The 19,344-nt window shown below is 41.2% G+C and overlaps 2 protein-coding genes across 6 annotated transcripts in view; one reads left to right on the forward strand and one right to left on the reverse strand.

Annotated features, from left to right (window-relative positions):
• OARD1 (O-acyl-ADP-ribose deacylase 1) overlaps window positions 1-19,344 on the reverse strand; it is a gene marked incomplete at its 5' end in the record, with an annotated part of 46,133 nt that overhangs the window by 19,067 nt on the left and 7,722 nt on the right. Inside the window, one exon of one of the 5 annotated variants that reach the window (XM_083509325.1) lies at window positions 3,158-3,266. The exons of the other annotated variants lie outside the window; for them this stretch is intronic. Coding sequence (XP_083365451.1) covers window positions 3,176-3,266 — 91 coding nt within the window. The 3' untranslated portion in view covers window positions 3,158-3,175. Of the gene's footprint in view, window positions 1-3,157; window positions 3,267-19,344 lie in introns of those variants that run through there. 5 annotated transcript variants of the gene reach the window in all.
• APOBEC2 (apolipoprotein B mRNA editing enzyme catalytic subunit 2) lies at window positions 7,460-18,447 on the forward strand. The gene is made up of 3 exons (XM_083510014.1): window positions 7,460-7,834; window positions 15,120-15,667; window positions 17,187-18,447. The coding sequence occupies exons 1-2, from the start codon at window positions 7,689-7,691 to the stop codon at window positions 15,658-15,660; spliced, it is 687 nt and encodes a 228-aa protein (XP_083366140.1). The 5' UTR covers window positions 7,460-7,688; the 3' UTR covers window positions 15,661-15,667; window positions 17,187-18,447.

The following is a 19,344-nucleotide window of genomic DNA, read 5'->3' on the forward strand; positions in this document are numbered from 1 at the left end:
GATGGACTTGGCCATGGTTATTCATGCACCAAGAACATCCAAACTGAACTACTGCAGTTCAGTTTTTACCTAAGGTTTTAATAGGTCGTAAGATTTTATGGTATCTATATTTGTAATGTATGCTTGTCGATGTTTGTCCTTCGATGCTATGGCCTGTCGGCTAGGCAAATAAAGTCTATTGATTGATTGAACTACTGCAATGAACTTTACACAGGGCTGCCTATGAAAAGTGTTCAGAAATGTAAATTGGTTCAAAATGCTGCTGGCCAAGCTAATGCCTGGGAATGGGATGGACAGAGCCTATAACTGCAGTCCCATTTGATCTGCTTTGATCACCTGTTCTGGCCTTAACTCACCTTGCTAGTTCTCACCTTTATAGCCCTAAACCAGGCATAGGCAAACAGCCCTCCAGATGTTTTGGGACTACAACTCCCATCATCCCTAGCTAACAGGACCAGTGGTCAGGGATGATGGGAGTTGTCCCAAAACATCTGGAGGGCCGAGTTTGCCTATGCCTGCCCTAAACCACTTGAGTCCTGTAGATCCTAAGCACCTGCCCTGCTACCTACTCCACTCGATTTCCAAAATTCTGCTTTATGTAACTCCAGTGACTGTCATTCAATACTACAGGCACAAGGATCCGAGTATTTTTGGTTACAGCACGGTTGCCTGTGGCTTCATGTCTACTTCAGGTCTTTTTAGGAGGCTGAAACAAGAATCTCTTGTTGCTTTTAATATTGTCTTGATGATTTTCTATGTTGTTAGATGTTCTGAGTTACCACCATAGTTGGAGTGGGGAACAGGGGAGACATTTTAAAATAAACAACATTAAGAAGAGTCCTGCTGGATCAGACCAAAGTCTCATCTAATCCAGCATCCTCTTTTCCAGAGTGGTCAACCAGGTGGTGCCTCTGGGAAGCCTAAAATCAGGAGATGTGCACACCATCTCCTGTTGTGGTTCCTCGGCAATTGGTATTCAGAGGCATTTCGAAACAGGTAAAATATCTGTATCATTTAACATTGTGTTACATGCAAGCTTATGAGCACTGTATTTATTTTGTTTCTGTCGAGCCCCGAAGCTAGACAAGTCATCTGATGCTGGCATACAACTGAGATATTCATACACCACTGGCGCCACCACAAACAAAGACACCTTTCCAATTCCCCCAGCCTTCAGGGAGATAATGTACTCCATGCCAAGTTAATGCTTTGGCTGATCTTATTGAAAGACCACATCCACATTTACTACCTGCCAAGATACTTTTACATGTAAACAGTCTCAACATCAGTGTCAACCCATGCAATTCCCGATCCAATCAATGTTTCAAATGTATATGAAACTGCATGCTTTCCTTATGTTAATGACCTGCATTTTATTTGCTGAAATCTGAAGAGTTCTAATAAGCTATCAAGCATACATGACTTTGTGACTGAACAAACCAACTGGCTCTGTTCCAAAATTAAAGGCAGTTTCATGCTATTTCAAGCTTACTCAGTTCTTCACTTGGGTTTCCTGCTTAAGAACCATGGAGTCTTGCACTGAATCAAATCATTAAGCCATATATGTAAAATAAATTGTTTCATTTACTTATTTTTAATCACTCTACACCCCTCCTTTTAATCAAGAAGGCTTCCACAGAGCTTATGAAATGGGTGGTTAGATAGCAGATATACCGTATTTTTCGCTCTATAACACGCACCCGACCATAACACGCACATAGTTTTTAGAGGAGGAAAACAAGAAAAAAAATATTCTAAACGAAACAGTGGATGTATGATTTTTGTGGTTCATGCTGTGGCCACAGACATGTGATCTGACAGTGAGTTTGGGGTAGCCCAATGCAAAAATCCTGAGGATCCATGTGGATCCATGCTTTGTAACCACGTTTTTGCACCACTGCGGCCCCAGGCAATAGTGGGTGCGTGATTTTTTTGGTGCAAGCTGTAGCCATGGACATGCTATGTGATCTGATGGTGAATCTGGGGTGACCTAGTGCAAAAATCCTGAGGATCCATGTGGATCCGTGCATTGTAACCAGGCTCTCTGTCCCTCTATTCTCCCCCCTAAGCAGCTCTTCTCCCACTTTGCTGTTTCAAAGTGAGCAAAGCAAGCCACGGAGGAGGGAAGGAAGGGGAACCATGGATCCTCTGCTCACGACTGCAGCAGATCCCCCCGCCATCCGTAGGCATTCGCTCCATAACACGCACAGACATTTCCTTTTACTTTCTAGGAGGAAAAAAGTGAGTGTTATGGAGCAAAAAATCTATAAATTTCTGTAAAACTATGCAAAAAGGGAAATTCCACTGCACCTTTTTATTATTATTATTATTATTATTATTTTAATTATGATTTAGAGAGAGAATGTCTTATGCTAAGCCATTGGTTCATCAAGCTTAATACTGTCTACACTTTCAGTAGCTCTCCAAGCTTTTCCAAGAAGGACCTTTCTCAGTCCTACTTGGAAATGTCAGGGATTGTACCTGGTGGAATATTTAGAATGCAAAGCATATGCTCTGCCATTAAGCTCCAATGCTTCCTCACCTGTCACAAGGCCAAAAAAAATTGTTATATAGAACTAGGAGGGTGAGGAGCATGGCTCTTACATCTGGAATAGAATTTGCTTGGAGTCGTAGCTTATCTCAAAGCCCTGATGCTCATACACAGTTGAAATCATATTTGTGCACTTACCCAATACAGTTTTATATATAAATGGTTTAAAATTGTTGTTTATTAAATTTATATATCACTCTATACCCATAGATCTCAGGGTGGTTACATCTTAGATATACAACACCCCATGGGGCTTCTTTTATTTGCAATATTCAATGTCCTTTGGCTACAGTGGTCTAAGGTCAAGCAGAAATGGAAAGAATGATGAATGCCAGCATTCCTTAAACTGCTATTTCCCAGTCTTATTTTTCATGGACTAGCATAAGCGAATGTCAATGTCACAGCTCTCTAAGCTCTTTGAAGGGCTAACAGGTTGTGTGTGCTTTTCCCTCTCTGTAAAATAATACCTAGTCATCAGGTTGTTGAAGAATATACATAGTGGTAGATTCCACTAGATTAACACTTTTGTTTGCCTTCTAGGTATTTAACAAGGGTGCTCATAAGCAGTAGCTTTGATGTGCCACAGAAAAATTAACTGATACCTACTAATTAAGACAATCCAAGTCAGCCTGAGACAAGAGTGCCAGCATTGCTCTCCTGATTGCTTCTCCGTATTGTTGTAGTCCTGGGTATGGTTCTATAGCATGTAGCAAATCTGTACAGAGGTATAAAAGCATCCCAATCTGTCCCTGAAATCACTGGAAAATAAGCAGACTGGGTGGGTGGGCTGCTGCAAAGGAAGATACCCTCTGGTTGCTACTGCTACTAAGTGTGCTTATTTATTGTTTATTTGTCTTGCAGTAGTTACAGGAGGGAAGCAGAGGAATCACTGCCCAACAACGTATCCAGGGATCCGTTTTGTTTTGATAACAAGCTGTCCTTTTTATTCTAAAGAGCACATCCCAACCCTGTCCAATACAGACAGTGTCTTATTTCATCTTTGCTTCTGGCCAAATAAATATTTCCTGAGCCTGGATTGCAAGGCACTGTCCTCTGTAGGCACCTTTATAATTAGAAAATATCCTAGGGGGTAGACCCAGATGAGCAGAGGATATAAACACACACATTGACAAAAGGGCAACTCTTATAAACAGACCATCGGAGAATATTAGACTTGTACTTGTGGTTTTTAGACACTCTGCCAGCAGGCAGAGCTGGGGAGAGTTTGGACTGCTGCAAGACACTAATAAGACAGTGATTTTTAAAGTAGCTTTATCTACAGCAGACACAGTTAAGATTAATTGCAAACTGCGACCAACAAGCCATGAAGTGGTACAGCAGGGGTTCCCAAATTGAGCTTCATTCAGGTGGTCTGCGGCATGTCTGCATTCAATATTCATATCAACCTCCAACTGTATCTGTATTGCTTTTTATTTCTCAAGTTGCATTTTACTCTGTTACAATCTGAATCCTGTGGAATGTAAATTGCAATACAATAAAATAAAATAAATTAAAGAAGCAATACAGTACAAACACAATTTTAAAACATACAGCATTTAGCACAGTGCATTACAATTGCTACACCAGCTCTACTTCAGTAGTGTCAGATTCAGGGCTTTTTTTCTTAAAAAAAATGTTTAGGGGTACTCTCATTTTCCTACTCATATTGACAATCTGCCCCTCAATGAGGCCAAACTTAAGACTCATAAAATGTTTAGGGGTATGTTTATAGGGAAGTACAGGATACACGTGCATTTGGAGAACTTCATGTGAACATGGATTACAAACCCAGCACTGGAAACACAGTGAGTGCACAGCAAATAGGAGTGTGAACACAACCTTTATATAATATGGTAAAGTAAAGCAGTATTTTGTCAGGATAAGCAATATTGCAACATAAAAACATAAGGCTTAAATTTATTTTGAAAATTGTTTCAGAAATGGATAACTTTTTTTAAAAAATAAATCTGTTTGTTTGTTTTCTATAACAGCTTACTGAAATGTAAATTAGTTGGATTCACAATGCAATGCCTCATTCATTAGAGGTTCCTGAGCAGAGGTTGCAGGGCAACATTTCAGGGATGCTGTAGTAGTGGATACCCTGCATTCGTAGGGGGTTGAACTAGATAACTTTTGAGATTCCTCCAATGCTCTGATCTATAGTGTTGTTCGTGTTTATGACGTAAAATCTCCACGAGGAAGATTCTAGTTTGAAACATGTCCATAGCATAGCCTCCTGTTAACTACATGTCATATGCCCATCGCCTGGACTGCCTTCATGGAATGATAAAGGTTCTGCAGAGGCATCCTTCTGTTTTGCAGTTGTTGTTTTTTCAGTTCATCACTGATGCATACTCAAATAAATGAACCAAACACAACGAGGATTTCTACACCAAATCCAAAGCATACCACCACTGTGTGCTCTGCGCACTGTACAATTTCGGTTGTCTTCCTGTGCAGTGTCTGCCTGCACAGAGGTAGAGTACTGCCCTAGAAGGAGTTCAGCAGCAGCTGGGAAAGAGATGGAGCCACAATCCCAGCACCACATTCCAAAGATTAGATTAAAGCTCAGCATTGATTCGTGCAGCTTGGCTGGCTCCAGTGAAAGTTAAAGCGGCAAGAATGATGGGACCCTGATTAATCCAGCAGTCAAGAGCTTCCAAAAATAAAGTGGGTCAGAGGGACACGAGAAGGGGTATGGAAGAGTTATCACTCATCAGCTCAGGATTCCCATCCCCACAATTCCTCCCTAAAATGTCAAAGGTGACAGTGATTGGTCTGGGGTGCATAGTAACCAGGGAGGAGAGAAAAACAATACGCTTCCTATGGAAAGTATTCCATACCATTGAAAAAGCTGATCATAGGTTGCATTATAGCCCCTGTTGTCTCTGTCTCATTTTTATAATAAAACCCAGTCCAAGAGGCAGTTGTCAGGTGCACAACGTCTGCTTGCTACAGAGGCCCAATGAAATCACTGCTGCTTATGCCACAGACCAATTGGTGTGTAAGTTTCTATGTAAGTGGTCTTTTTAAAAACAGTTAAAAGGAATGGGCGGAAATCTCATATAGGTATGAATGGAATTTTGTTGTTCTTAAAGAAGCAGCTCAACTTTTTAAAGCAGCAAAAATTTCTAAAGATGCTGGGTTCTATATCATATGTCCAATAATGCCTTTGACTGCTTTGTGCAAGTAGAAAGCACTTCTGTGCATCCACCCAATTTTCACGAATCCTCCGATCTTCTGCAACACTCTGCATCATGATACATATTGTTCTGGAGGGCCCCCCCCCCCAGGAGCAGCTTGGAGCAGGGAGAGAAGTGGCTGCAGTAGGGACAGGTCAGTGAAAACAGAATGCCTAGCCTTGCAAGAGCAGAAATGCTTTCTGCTAGTGCAAAGCTGCTCCCTGTTGATAGCTCCACTTTTCATACTATGTTCATAAATTGTGAAGTGTGAATGTGAGGAATACATATTCTCAAATACTTATACTGTGCAGGAAAACTTGATTTGTTGAAGCACATTTGTCAAACACTGGAGAGTTGAAAAGGGTTTTGGACACTGGGGAGCTCCTGTGGGGTTCCCAACAAAACATACCGGGGGGTAGGGAGAAATAAAAATGTAAGAGAGCGAAACGTATAGTTAACTGTTAAATAAAATCCAGCATGAACTTATTTCAAATATTGTCTTGCATTATTAATGTGTTATTATAAAAATGTATGTTGGAATTTTTCAATCTTTATAGTCTAAATTCTACATGAAAGGTATTCAAGGCAATCTCCATCCTCAGGAAGTTTTGGATAGCTCAGGGCAGAGCAATGCAGACATCCCAAACTTTTGCAGGTCAAACTAGCTTGTAGGCAAGCTATATATTTTTTCAGAATGCATGTACAGCTTACTGAGCTCCAATAGGCAAAATCTGCACATTTCACATCACTTCCTCCTGATCTGGACCCAAAACCAATGGGTTCAAAAAAATTAGCCATTTTTATACTTGTTCAAAACCAGCTGCGTATTCCCTGCCTCAAGCAGGCTCCTATTCTCAACTCATCATCATCAGTATCATTTCCCTTTGCCCCAATCTACATTCATTTTTTAAATATCAAATTGCACCAAGGCAGTATTGGTCCTAGTCCCCTCACTGCAATTCCACCTGAGCAAAACATCTCCAGATAGACTGACTGTGAAGAAGAAAAAGCAGCCACCTAAAAGACATAATACTTCTCCTATATATTCCTTATTAACTAATGCTATCATATTCCAGTGTATTGGAAACTTCATAGCTCCTCAACAAAAGGCAGACCCTGTACAGTGGGTTTACTCTCAGGTTTGAGAACAACTTCAATCATTCAGATTATTTTGCGCTAGCAGACCATCTCCCCCAACATACTTTTGGTGTGTGGTGCTGATTCCAAACAACTTTCAGTCTGTTTTTCAGTATATTCCCTAGGGCAGAGGTAGCTAACTTTAACAGCATCTGTAGGGTCACGTCTCCCTTCATTCCTCGCTACTGGCCATGCTGCCTTGGGCTAATGCAGTCCAATAATGTATGGAAGGCCACATCCCTGCCCTATGAAAACAGGCATTTTAAGAGATACAATTTTCATATGTATGTAAAGGTTTCAACAAAAGGCCCCATCGATCTTTGGCTCAACAACCAGTCCATTTTTTAAAAAAGCTAACAACGGCATTGTGCCTTCCTCCTCCTGTCTAGTCTGGAACGGTGGTCCCTCAAGGGCAGGAGGAGGGCGTACTGTCCAGGAACACTGGTCAGTGACCAGCCTTGCTTGAAGCCAGTTTTCCGTCATGGCTGTGGATAAATAGGTTACTTCTGCATTCAGGATTTTCCATCCATCATCCGCCCACACTGAACTCGTCACTTCATACTTAAAATATAAAAGAGAGGCAAGGGAGAGGCCACAGCCAGAGTGAAAGTGAAGAGGTGACATCCGAGAGTGCTGGAGTCATCCTAGCCTGCACCCAACCCTGTCGTTGCTGCCATTCCATATATAGCTCCTGACAACTGTGTCTAGGGCTGGAACTTCCAGCTCTCCCCACCACCACCTCCTGTCACATTTCTGCATCTGAAGCCTAAGCACAGCTCTTGGCCCCGCTGTAGCCTTTAGACATCCACTGCAACAGGATGGCTGAGAAGCAGGAGCAGCCGCAAGCCTCCCAGAATGGCGAAAAGGCTGAAAATGCAGAGAACGCAGAAAACGCAGAGAATGCAGAGGAGGCCGAAAAGCCACAGGAGCTGGAGGAACTGCCACCCTTCGAAATTGTAACAGGGTAAGAGGTCTGTTTTATCCCATACTCAACGGCAGCAAAAAACACAGAAGACAAAAATATTTTTGCAGAAGTTGGCTGCCGCAATGTTTGCAGGGTTTTGTTTTTTTAAAAAGGGGTCTGCCCCAGGTTCAAGGTTTTACTGCTCTGAACCCATATTATTTCTAAGCTTCTAATACAGAGATTTAAATGTTATTCAAGCAGGATGAACTCACAGCAAGTATTTATTTTACGATTATCATTTATGGCACTGAAACTGTTATTGTCCCTCAGTGGGGGAAATGCTCACCTGTGGGCTTAATCATATTGCAAAAGGTTGCTGGCTGTGTGCCCTCCCACGAGCCAGCAAGAATGTCATGCATTTGGTTAACCTTTTCCACATATGCAGCCTCATTAAAATGAAAAAAGAGGAAACTTTCTGAGTAGGATTAGAGGGACTTTGCATCTATTCCAACTCTGAAACGGAGAGTTATAGCTGCAATTTTTGGCTCGTATCTAGGCAGATAAAATCAAATTGTTTAAAAAGACCAATAGCAGAGGTGAACGCTAAGTCATCTGAGAGATCTAACGGGTTTTTATACAATACAGCAGGCATATAATGCAATCAGAAAATCTTTAATCATAGAGATTGATTCATCTAGAAAAAGCTTTTGAGCCACTGTCTTTAAGCATTAATAATATTTATCACAGTACCATATAAGTGTGATACTTAAGACTTCAACTACAATATGTAGTGAGGAATTCATCAATATTATACACCTTTATCCTCTTACCATGATCTCTATGCCACGATAGTCAGTTCCCAAAACAAATCAAAAGTGGTCATAAACTGTAAAACAAGGATCTGAATTTGCAGTAATAATAGCTTAGCTAGCAATTTGAGTTTGAAACACTGTTTTACGCTATGCTCTGTACTGGTGTTGCAGAGGAAAAGAATGAGGCCCACCCAACTAAATGCAGATGAATAGGGCAAGGTGCTAATCCCCAAGACAATGCTTTGTTACCATCCAGAGTCTAGGTGGCTCCTGGTTGCAAGTTTCATAAACTTATGCTCTTTTGATGAGTATTACCATCTCATTCTATTATATGGAGTTAAGCCACTTCTGGGTGGAGCTATGGTTTAAGGACTAAATGTTATTCATTCCTTGGTCTCTACCAGAAATAGCAGCAAGAGAAACTGTAAATATAAACTTTTGACACCACTAATTGCTGAATTATTTGGGATTAGGTGCCCAAGGCTGTAATCCTACTTTACACTCTTACCTGGCAGTCCCATTGGAGCTAACTTCTGAGCAGACATGCACTGGATTGTGCCATAAAGGATCATGGTGCATATATTAAAGACACAACTGTTTACAGAGGCATGTCTTTGATCTTTCAGTTATGGATGTTTTTATTTTAATGTTTCAATTATATCATTTTATTGTGTATTTTAATTTTGAATGCTTATACATATTTTAATACTTGAACAACTGATTTTTATGCAAACTACTTAGAAGCGTATTTGGCATTAAATGGTATATAAATTTACTTATCAATAACAACAGCAGCTTCATGCTACCATATGTGTCTCATGTCTCTCAGCCTGGGTAGCTCAGCTGGTTAGAGCTTGGTGCTGATACCGCCAAGGTTGCAGGTTTGATCCCCGTATGGGACAGCTGCACACCCCTGCATTGCAGGGGTTTGGACTAGATGATCCTCAGGATTGCTTCCAACTCTACAATTATATTATTCCAATTGTTTATCAGTTGATTGTGACACAAAGCAAATAGTTCTGATAGCTTTACTAAAACGGCAATTGAACCATGGACCTCTGGGGAGTTGGGAACGGGCAGTGTTATTGTATTTCTGACATTTATACACAGTCTTTCTTCAAAGGAGCTCAAGGCGGTGTACATGACTGCTCATTTTATCTTCACATCAATTCCATGAGGTAGGTTAGGTTTACAATGACTAGCTCAGGCTCACACACAGTAAGCTTCATGGCAAAGTGGGGATTTAGATCTAGATCTTGACACTCCTAGTATGACACTGCACCACAGCACTATAGCTGTGTGCAAATACTGGATTATTAAAAATAATAATGCTGTTGAGATGGACATTATTATTGTTACTACTGCTGCTGCTGTACTACAAAAACCAGGATACACTATTTCAGCTCTAGCTATAACCTCAGTTTTGTAAGAATGAACACCAACAATTCCATCTAGTCCAAACCAAAGATGTTCTAACAGATCTGCACAGTAATCCCACTCCAGTGCAGAGAAGGGATAGTGTGTAATTCAGTGGCAGTCTAGAGGGCATTTGCATCCATAATGTCTTAGCTACAATTCCTGGCATCTTCAATTAAAAGGATCAGGTAGTAGGTCTTGACTAAACAACGAGGAACTCTGGCAATTTACACATTAGCAGCTTAAAATGTAGCAAGGCTGCTTTGCCCTGCTGTGTTTCAAGTTGCACTTGCTCATTGATGTACATACCAGAGATGGGCAGGGATGTCTTCACCTGGTGCCCACTGCCGGCTTGGCTTCCCCATGCCTGCAACCCACCCAACCCTGGAACTCCTATTCATGAAGCTGCTCGTGTGCTGTCACCGGCACATGCATAATGGCTGTCTAAAATGTAAAGATTTCAGTTTAACCAAGGGAATGTGGCTTACATTTCCAAACTGGACAGATGGAAGATGGTTTGAATGAAGACATCAAACAGCAGCATTCCTCAGGAAGCTACAGGTTGGATGTGGATTGTGCCAACATCACATATACATGACTTCATACACTAGCAATAGAAATTCACTGGAGCAAGGTCACGTATCCAAAGCTATAAAGCTGAATACTAAAACCTTCATATTCTGTTCTGAAGATGCTCATTGTTTGTAACTTATTGTAATGCTTTTGCTAGGTAGAATCATGCATTTGCATGAGGTGAGGCATTCTGCCAGTATAATTTAAACTACTATCTTGTAGCATGCCCAGTCTTTCGAAGAGTCATCGGTGTTCACAGGCTCAGATAGCGATACTGCCACTTAGTATTACAATATTTAAGCATTCTTTCCAAAGAATTTCTTGTTGCTGGTTTTTAGGCTTTAGTAGGCTCAATTTCAACTTTTTTAAAGAAAATGAACTAAATATAGGTTTGAAACAAAACAGGCTTGCAGAGAAAATATACACCGGTGACATACAATATTCATATGAACTGCAATTGGTACCTCCAAAGTTCTTCTCATCTCTGTCAAATGAGAAGCAGAAGGTAAAAAAGTATTATTTGCCTAAGATCAAAGGACTTCATAATGAGCTGAAATTTGAAACCAGTTCTAAGTTCAATTAACTGCTTTCCATGGGTAAGGTTAGGCAATACAAGCAGGGCTGGATTAAAACCGTTAGAGACTCTATGCACTGAAAAAATTAGTGCCCCCATATGTATTTCAACATAAGGATACTAAACCATATCCCCCCACCCACATGTGTGTGTCTGTAAGGAAAAAATATAATCAAGTACTCAAAAAACATAAAAAATAAAACATAGATTTATTGCAACATATGATGGGATCTTATTTCCTTGCATTATTTTGATCTTTGTTATGCCCCCTGGTTTAGGTGGTGATAAGGAATAAAAAATAAAACAGAAAAATGGGGAAAGAATGTGGAGTGGATGCAAGAAAGTCTAATAAATGCCTGATTTTCCCCATGATGTCTACCTTTTTTAAAAAAATATATATGTCATATGTCAAATTCTTTATTTAAAAAAAAATCTGTTTTTGTGCCCCTTCTTTGATGGTACCCAAGCACATGCTTAGTCTGCATGCACCAAATATAAGAGGATACACTATGAATTCAGTGGTCTCATCAAAGCTTTGAATATCTGCAGCCAAACAAGCAGGGCATTTTCCTTCAGAATTTTTATTCTTTAAATATCTTGAGCTCTAAGACAACATAACCCCTGCAGCTGCAAAGAGAAATCTGAGATCAAATTTCCTATTTATTTATAAGCTTCAGTCTGATGAAGCCAGTCATCTAGCTAATGAGGGGATTAAAAACACCAAACATACCAGCATTTCTGCTTAATTATCCCATGGCAGTTCAAGCATTTCAATTGCCATTTGTAGATTAGAAAAGCTTCACAGTGTCTTGCCAAGTTTTTTTGATGCTGTCCCCAACAGGTGCAGCAGCTGTGGAACCTGCACTGAGAATCTGACCAATCTTTATAATTAAGAATATCCTCCTATCCCTTTCTATAGTGTTCTAACTCTTCCTAAAGCTGCCATGTACATTTCATGAGACTCCTACAGATACATTAATTTGCACTGCATCCTTCTGCAATGGAAATTAAACCATCAAACAAATAGCTTCAGCCCAAAGGATGGAATAACACAAAGTGCAAATCCTGCTCTCTTCTCTTTGGCAGTGGCAGACTGCTGTCATGATCATGAGGATACCTGATACTGTGGCTCCAAAGTCCCTCAAGACAGCAAGCAGCACGTTGTTTGGCTCTTCACAGTGTTCAATCAGTTCCATACACACAGAGCTTTGTCCTTACAACAAGCCTGTGAAATAGGTTAAGCTAAGAAATTGTGCGCTTCACAGCTGAATAGTGATTTGAACCTAGATCTCCCCAAGTCATAATCTGACACTCTTACATCATACTGGCTCTTACATTACTAGTTTCTCAGACAATTTCACAAATGGAGTTAAGCAAGAAAATTATATAAACAAAATAATAGGGCCTATTACAGTGGGTTGCTGCGCATCACCATAATCTAAGAGAGTGCTTCCAGACTCATCTTGTAGAAGGAATACACAGGATTTGAATATTAGAACCGCAAATCAATGAGATATTTTTTTAAGGAGATATCTTAAGGACAATAAATTCACCAGCACTACCTCATAAATCAACTTGGAATTTCAATTCCAATGTTTTCCACAAGTATTCCTTGCATGGGAATAACTTAAAAAGTACTCCTGTAAGGGGACAAGGTAACACAGAGAGGATTTAACTACGTTTACAACAGAGCTTTAAATATCCAAATGTCTAGTTTCTAGTTTCAAGGAGTCATCCAATGCAGTAAGATTTATATAGCTCATTTTCTTCACTGGTAAAACGTGGATATATGTATTTCCCAACACTCACATATATAATATGCTCAGTCCTCTTTAAATGAACAAAAATGTGCAATAAAGAAAGAAATAATTAACCTCACATAGCAAATTGGGGGAGTAAGTCAGTTAGCCAGCTATTATGTCCCTTCTAGCCTCAGAACTGCAATGAACTATGAATTTTAATGTGTTGTAGAAGTCCCTTGAGCATTCTGAATCACTATTAGGTTAGAAGAGAACAGCTATTGTTAGGGGCAAGTTGAACAGCACACAAGATAGCTTGAAAGGCAACTATGTCACAGACGTGCGCGTATGTGCTGATTTATGGGACGTGTGGTTTCTTTTCCCCTTGCCCTTTCAGTGATGAATAACTAAGCGTTTCAGAGCTGCAGGGGGCACGAGCAATCTGCTACAATTTTTGATTGCTAAGGACAGAGGCTTCAAAGCCTTGAGGCTAGATCTGTATAAGATATTTTCCAGCACCGAGTTTAGAATCCACACACACTGGAATATGCACTCTGCACTTATGTGCAATTAGGCAGAACATAGCAGACACTATAGAGATAAGCACTACATCAAACAGTGCAGCTATATTGGCATCCACAATGAGCAAACAGTTTTCATGGGTGTACCGGGCACTTAAAATCCAAGAAAGTCTAGGTGGTAGCCAATCTAGCACTCTCCAAATATTGTGGACTACAACTTTAATCACTTCCAGCCACCTTGAGTAGTGATCAGAGATGATGGGAGTTGAAGCCCACCATATCAGCCTGCAACTCCTAGTATACCCTAATGCTACCTAAAAAATTGCCATTCATTTTGCATGTTAAATTATCCTTGCTTTGAAGCCAGTGAACCTGAGCAATTCCATAAAAGATGCTGTACTGTCTTTCCTGTGGTAAACTAACAAAGCAAACAATGGCACCTTAAAGAGAAATTGATTGATTTACATTTTGAGCCTCTGAAGGCCAAGAGCCTCTTACATCTGGTACATAGACAGAAATATGAAGATGAATTCACCTGGCAGGAAATACAGTGGAGCAAAGCCCAGTTTTACAAGATGGGACTTTGAGAGAGATAAATGGATGCACTTACTTAGATCATATAACTTAATACTCTGTTGAAAGAGCAAAGTGAAATGTTGAAGCCCCACACAGAAGAATGGACATACATAGAGCTGGTTTGATATGCTTCTCCTACTTCAGTGGGAGAAATTCAATGTAGTGCTATGGCAATAGTTCTGTCAGTGCAAGCTTTCCAGCTTGCCAGACAGAACATCCTCCTCTCCACTTCCCATGTGCTGTTCAGGAGGTTCTCTCACACACTCAAAGGGGGAATGAAGGAGGAGATTGGGGAGGAAGCCCTGTTGTGCTAGCAGGAGCCCGTGCTGGCTTCCGCTAGCGGGACTTGCTAGCTGAATCCCACACAACAGAATAACTAGCTTCTACAAGGCAACTATCATGGAAGATTCCAAATCTTGACCCATCTATGAGTCAATCAGAGTCTGAACTTAAGCTTGCTGCAGAAAAAGGTCAGAGAAGGTTCTTTCTTAGAGGTACAAATCTCACTATGGGGTGGAGGGAGAGAAGAAAATATGTACTGGGATTAAGTGCTAACTTGTGTGCATTACACCAAGAGTAATTCAAGATGAGGCATCTTGGATACAAGAAAGGAGCTAGTAAAGTAAAGGAAGAAGCGAAAAATCATAATAACCAGTAGATTTAAATGAATATAGAAAAATGGAGCAGGCAAGTGAATAGCTCACTAATAGTTTGTAGATACTTACTTTCAAATCATTTTAAAACCACAAAAGGGAAAATTAGCTTGTGTATATCAGCAACAGATTACTTGAAAAACAGCTGGTGCAAACACAACCTGCCCTCTAAGCTGGAAACATCTGACGACTTATTTCCTCCAACTTTTCCCCAATTCCAATAGCAACTCCCTTGTGGTGGTTATACCAAAGTTTTTTCACCAAATTCTACCATAAACCTCCAAATTACTTGAACATGGAATTAAATACTGTATCTTCAGGAAATTTAGTCATTGCCCAATTCTTCTATGTCTCAGGCCTTAAAGGGAATAGCATGGTTACAAAATTACCTTAACACCACCAATAACTGAAATTAATGATGAAGGAGGTTGTGTGTTATTAGGTGTGTAACACTGAGGCTTTCTTTCACTCTTTTATACAGGGAACGGCTTCCAGCCTTCTTTTTCAAGTTCCAGTTCAAGAATGTAGAATACAGTTCAGGCCGGAACAAGACCTTCCTGTGCTACATCATAGAGATTCAAGGCAAGGAGTCAAAAACCTTACGGGGCTATCTGGAGGATGAACATGCAGCAGCCCATGCAGAAGATGCCTTCTTCAATACCATCTTGCCTACGTGTGAATCTGGCCTACGCTACAATGTTACCTGGTATGTCTCTTCTAGCCCCTGCGTCGGCTGCGCTGAGCAGATAACTAAGGCACTGAAGAAGAACAAGAACCTGAAGCTCTCCATTGCAGTGGGCCGTCTCTTCATGTGGGAAGAGCCTGACATCCAAGCTGCTCTGAAGAAATTGAAGGCAGCTGGCTGTAAAATGAGAATCATGAAGCCTCAAGACTTTGAGTATGTATGGAAGAATTTTGTAGAGCAGGAGGAAGGTGAGGAACCTAAGGCATTTACACCCTGGGAGGACATTCAAGAGAACTTCCTATATTATGAAGAAAAGCTTGCTGAAGTTTTGCACTGAGGTTCAAGTAAGTACAGTACCGTAATGAATTCTGAAAACTAATTTCAAAAAGCTTTCTCCTTTTTAGAGTAGTTTCTCCGACCATCTAACTCATGAAAAAGATACATTTTGTTCTATCCAATGTTAATAAGATAAAGCAAAGAGCTGGAGACATTTTTTTAATTTTCCCCTTTTCAGAAGAGCCATACTGAAGTCTATTTCATAAGCTCCATGAGAGGTCTAGATGCCTATCAAAACTATTTCTGTATGGCAGATACCCTACACAGCTCCTGTGCATAGGTGGAAGACCAACTGCCTTGCCACATGGCAGAAGTTTTTGCAGGTGCCCTGAGTGTAGCATCTGAACAGAAAGTTGGCTTCAAAACATCTCAACCTGTGACTCTTCAGATGTTGTTGCACTCCCAACACCAGTCAGCATAGCCAACAGCCAGAGATTATGGGAACTGGAATCTAACAACATATGGTGGGCCAGAGGACCTTGGCCTACAATGACTTACAGTGGCTCTCCAAGATTTCAAATAAGAGCCTTTCCCAGCTCTACCTAGTGATGCCAGGGATTATAACTGGGCATGCCTCCAGACCATCACTATTTTGCAGAAGGGATTCAAGCACATACTGAAAATTTAGGCTTGTGCAATTAAAGTGGATTAATACACTGTGTCACCCAAATGTGACAAATCCACACAAAAAACACTTTTTGCAGTTGGAAACGCACTGAAAAATCTTGGATGAATGAATGAGAAACAGGAAGATATATAAACACCTATAAGCAGTTCAGGATGAATACTCACAGTCGTATAACCAACCCAGAAGCAAAGCAGAACTAATGTTCAAAAGAGAACAAACATAGCCTAAGCTCCATGTTAGCTTTGTGCCATCAAATCAGAATGAATGCTCAATAAATAGGTTTTCTAGAGGAGCCCTGGGACCTGCTGCATGCAAAACATGTGCTCTACCAATAAGCTATGGCCCCATCCCCTGGGCTGTATCTGCTGCTCTGTCGGAACAGGTAATCTTATTATATTATACATCACAATATACAACAAACAAGTTCTAGAGGCATACTTCAAAAGACATTATTTTTCCTGCAGTTCAGATTCATTACTTTGAATCCCATCTATTTAAAACAGGCATTGAAGAAAACAGATTAAAATATTATGGAAAACAAATGCTAATAAAGCAGGCACATGACATTACAGCAAACCTCATCTGGAACCTCATCAGTATACAATCAAAGTCCTATACCAGCTTCCATATAAAATGTCAACAGGAATCTTAGTCACCCCATTCTAAGACAAAACCTTATTCTAAAACGCAAGATGTGCCACATGGAATTTATGCTAGGAACTTGGCAAGGGGTGAAGAAAAACATCTGGCAAACACCCCACCCCAAGCTAAAGGAGAGCTATTTTATATCATTTTGTCTATTATTCAAGAAGAACAAACTGGTGAGGCATTGGTTATTTTGAGCAATAAAGCCCCGTACATTTGAGAAAAGCAACTCAAGTCTCCCTTTCTCTCCCCAGGGCCAGTGTGTGTGAAGTTTGCCAACCCTATGGAGAGACAAACATGATATACTTTGACATCTGGGACTCCCCCTTCAGTCCTCCAGAGCTGCTTTGAAAAAGAAAAACAACACCACAAGTCTCTGGCTGACATGTCGCCTTGCTGACTAAAAATACATTTATTATGCTGCATGTAGGCATTTGGTTGTTTGAAATATATAAACCTGCAGTGCTGCTGGTCACATGGGAGGAAAAAGCATTATGATATGGAATGAAGTTAACAATCTGCAGTGCAAAGCTTTTCATCACTGAAAACTTTAAGCAAAGAAGTCAAACCACACCAAAGAGCTCCTTACCAAAACAATAATGCAAATTAAATAAGTTTAGCAAATGTGGTACTCTTTTATCATTTCAGATCTCCTTTAAGAGAGCATAAAATAAGTATACATAAGTCCTGCTATTCAGCCACTTGCTATCTGACAATTCACTTAGAATTAACTTAGAATTATGCCCAAATCTTGCTATACACTCTGCAGATTCACTTGTTTGAACAGTCGGCTTCCTTACATGTCTACCCAGGAGGAAATCCCATTACATTCAATGGAATTTACTTTCAAGTAAAGTGGCATAGGATTGCTGCCCCAAAGGTAAAAAACAATGGTCCTAATCCAGAAACATGTGGCAGCTTGAGTCCTTCTTTTCAGCATGGCCATTCTTCCATACCAGCTCCAATTTGGGGAAACATCTGATGTACCTCTGAAGCAAAGCAAGGAACAGCTCATAGGAGAGAGGGGTGCCAAAATTCTGGTAGACCTACATAAACCTTTGCATCTGCCTAAAGGGGTTCGCTAGATCACAGAATGTATTACAATATGATGAGAAATGTGTAATAGCATAAACCAGGGGTTCTCAAACTGTGGAACCAGTGTTCTGCAAGCTTCATTCAGATGGCCCATGATGTATCTGTAAAAATACGATTTAAATGCATACTGCATCTAGCACAGTGTGCTACAACAGGCAAAAAAATATTAAGTGGTTCACCAAGACACTCTGAGATTTTCACGTGATCCATGAGAAAAATAGTTCGGGAACCACTGGCATAGACCTCTTAGTTAATAAAGCAATTAATAAAGATTTACAAGTTCCCTTCCAAGATCACTGTACTGAAAATGCTCTGTGATACAAATATGTGAAGATCACATAAAAGGGATATTGATGATTTCAACAAAAGGACCACAGTAGTGACAGATTCTCCACATTAAACATATGGGGAAATGAAAAATTTGCTCCCAGAGCGTTTCTTTATTTTTGCACAATTTCTGTCTTCTGGTACCTACTGTATTTTTCGCCTCATAGGGCGCACTGGCCCATAGGACGCACCTAGTATGGGGGGGGGGGGAATAAAGAAAAAAAATTTATTTCCCCCCCCCCCCCCCCAGAACAGGCAGCTCTCTGCAAGCCTTGGGAGACCAGCGCAACTTCCCGCCGGGCTCCCACGCCTTGCGGATATCTGCCTGAAGCCCAAACCAGGTCGGGGAACAGCGGGAAGGCGCAGCACCGCCATCCCAATGTCCCCCCCGCTAGCCTCCAAACCAGGTCGGGGGACAGCGGGAAAGCGCGCTGTGCCTCCCCGCTGTCCCCCGAGCTTGTGGGGCTGGCGGCAGGAAGAAGCACGCTTCTCCCTGCCACCAGCCTCCAAACCAGGTCGGGGGACAGTGGGAAAGCGCGCTGTGCCTCCCCGCTGTCCCCCGAGCTTGTGGGGCTGGCGGCAGGAAGAAGCGCGCTTCTCCCCACCGCCAGCCTCCAAACCAGGTCGGGGAACTGAAGCCCGGGGCATGCTGTGCAGTGCGCCCCGGGCTTCGAGATGCAGGCTGATATCCGCAAGCCTAGGGAGCCCGACGGGAACTCCCGCGGGCTCCCAAGGCTTGCGGAGAGCTTCCTGAAGCCTGGAGAGCGATAGGGGTCGGACTGCACCGACCCCTCTCACTCTTCAGGCTTCAGCGAAAGCCTGCATTCGCCCCATAGGACGCACACACATTTCCCCTTCATTTTTGGAGGGGAAAATGTGCATCCTATAGGGCGAAAAATACGGTATATCCTTTCAGAGACACACTATTCAGTTAATTTAATGAAATATGCTAATTGGATAATACCTATCTTCTTATATTTATTGCACATA

Source organism: Podarcis liolepis (assembly GCF_965112155.1).
Source record: "Podarcis liolepis genome assembly, chromosome: 6".
In the NCBI taxonomy this organism is placed as follows: Eukaryota; Metazoa; Chordata; class Lepidosauria; order Squamata; family Lacertidae; genus Podarcis; species Podarcis liolepis.

Excerpts from the sequence above, each read along its gene's own strand:
- APOBEC2 (XM_083510014.1), top strand. The coding sequence starts at position 7,689 with ATGGCTGAGAAGCAGGAGCAGCCGCAAGCCTCCCAGAATGGCGAAAAG. Across the intron at positions 7,835-15,119 it reads CCCTTCGAAATTGTAACAGG|GGAACGGCTTCCAGCCTTCT; the intron begins GTAAGAGGTCTG and ends TCTTTTATACAG.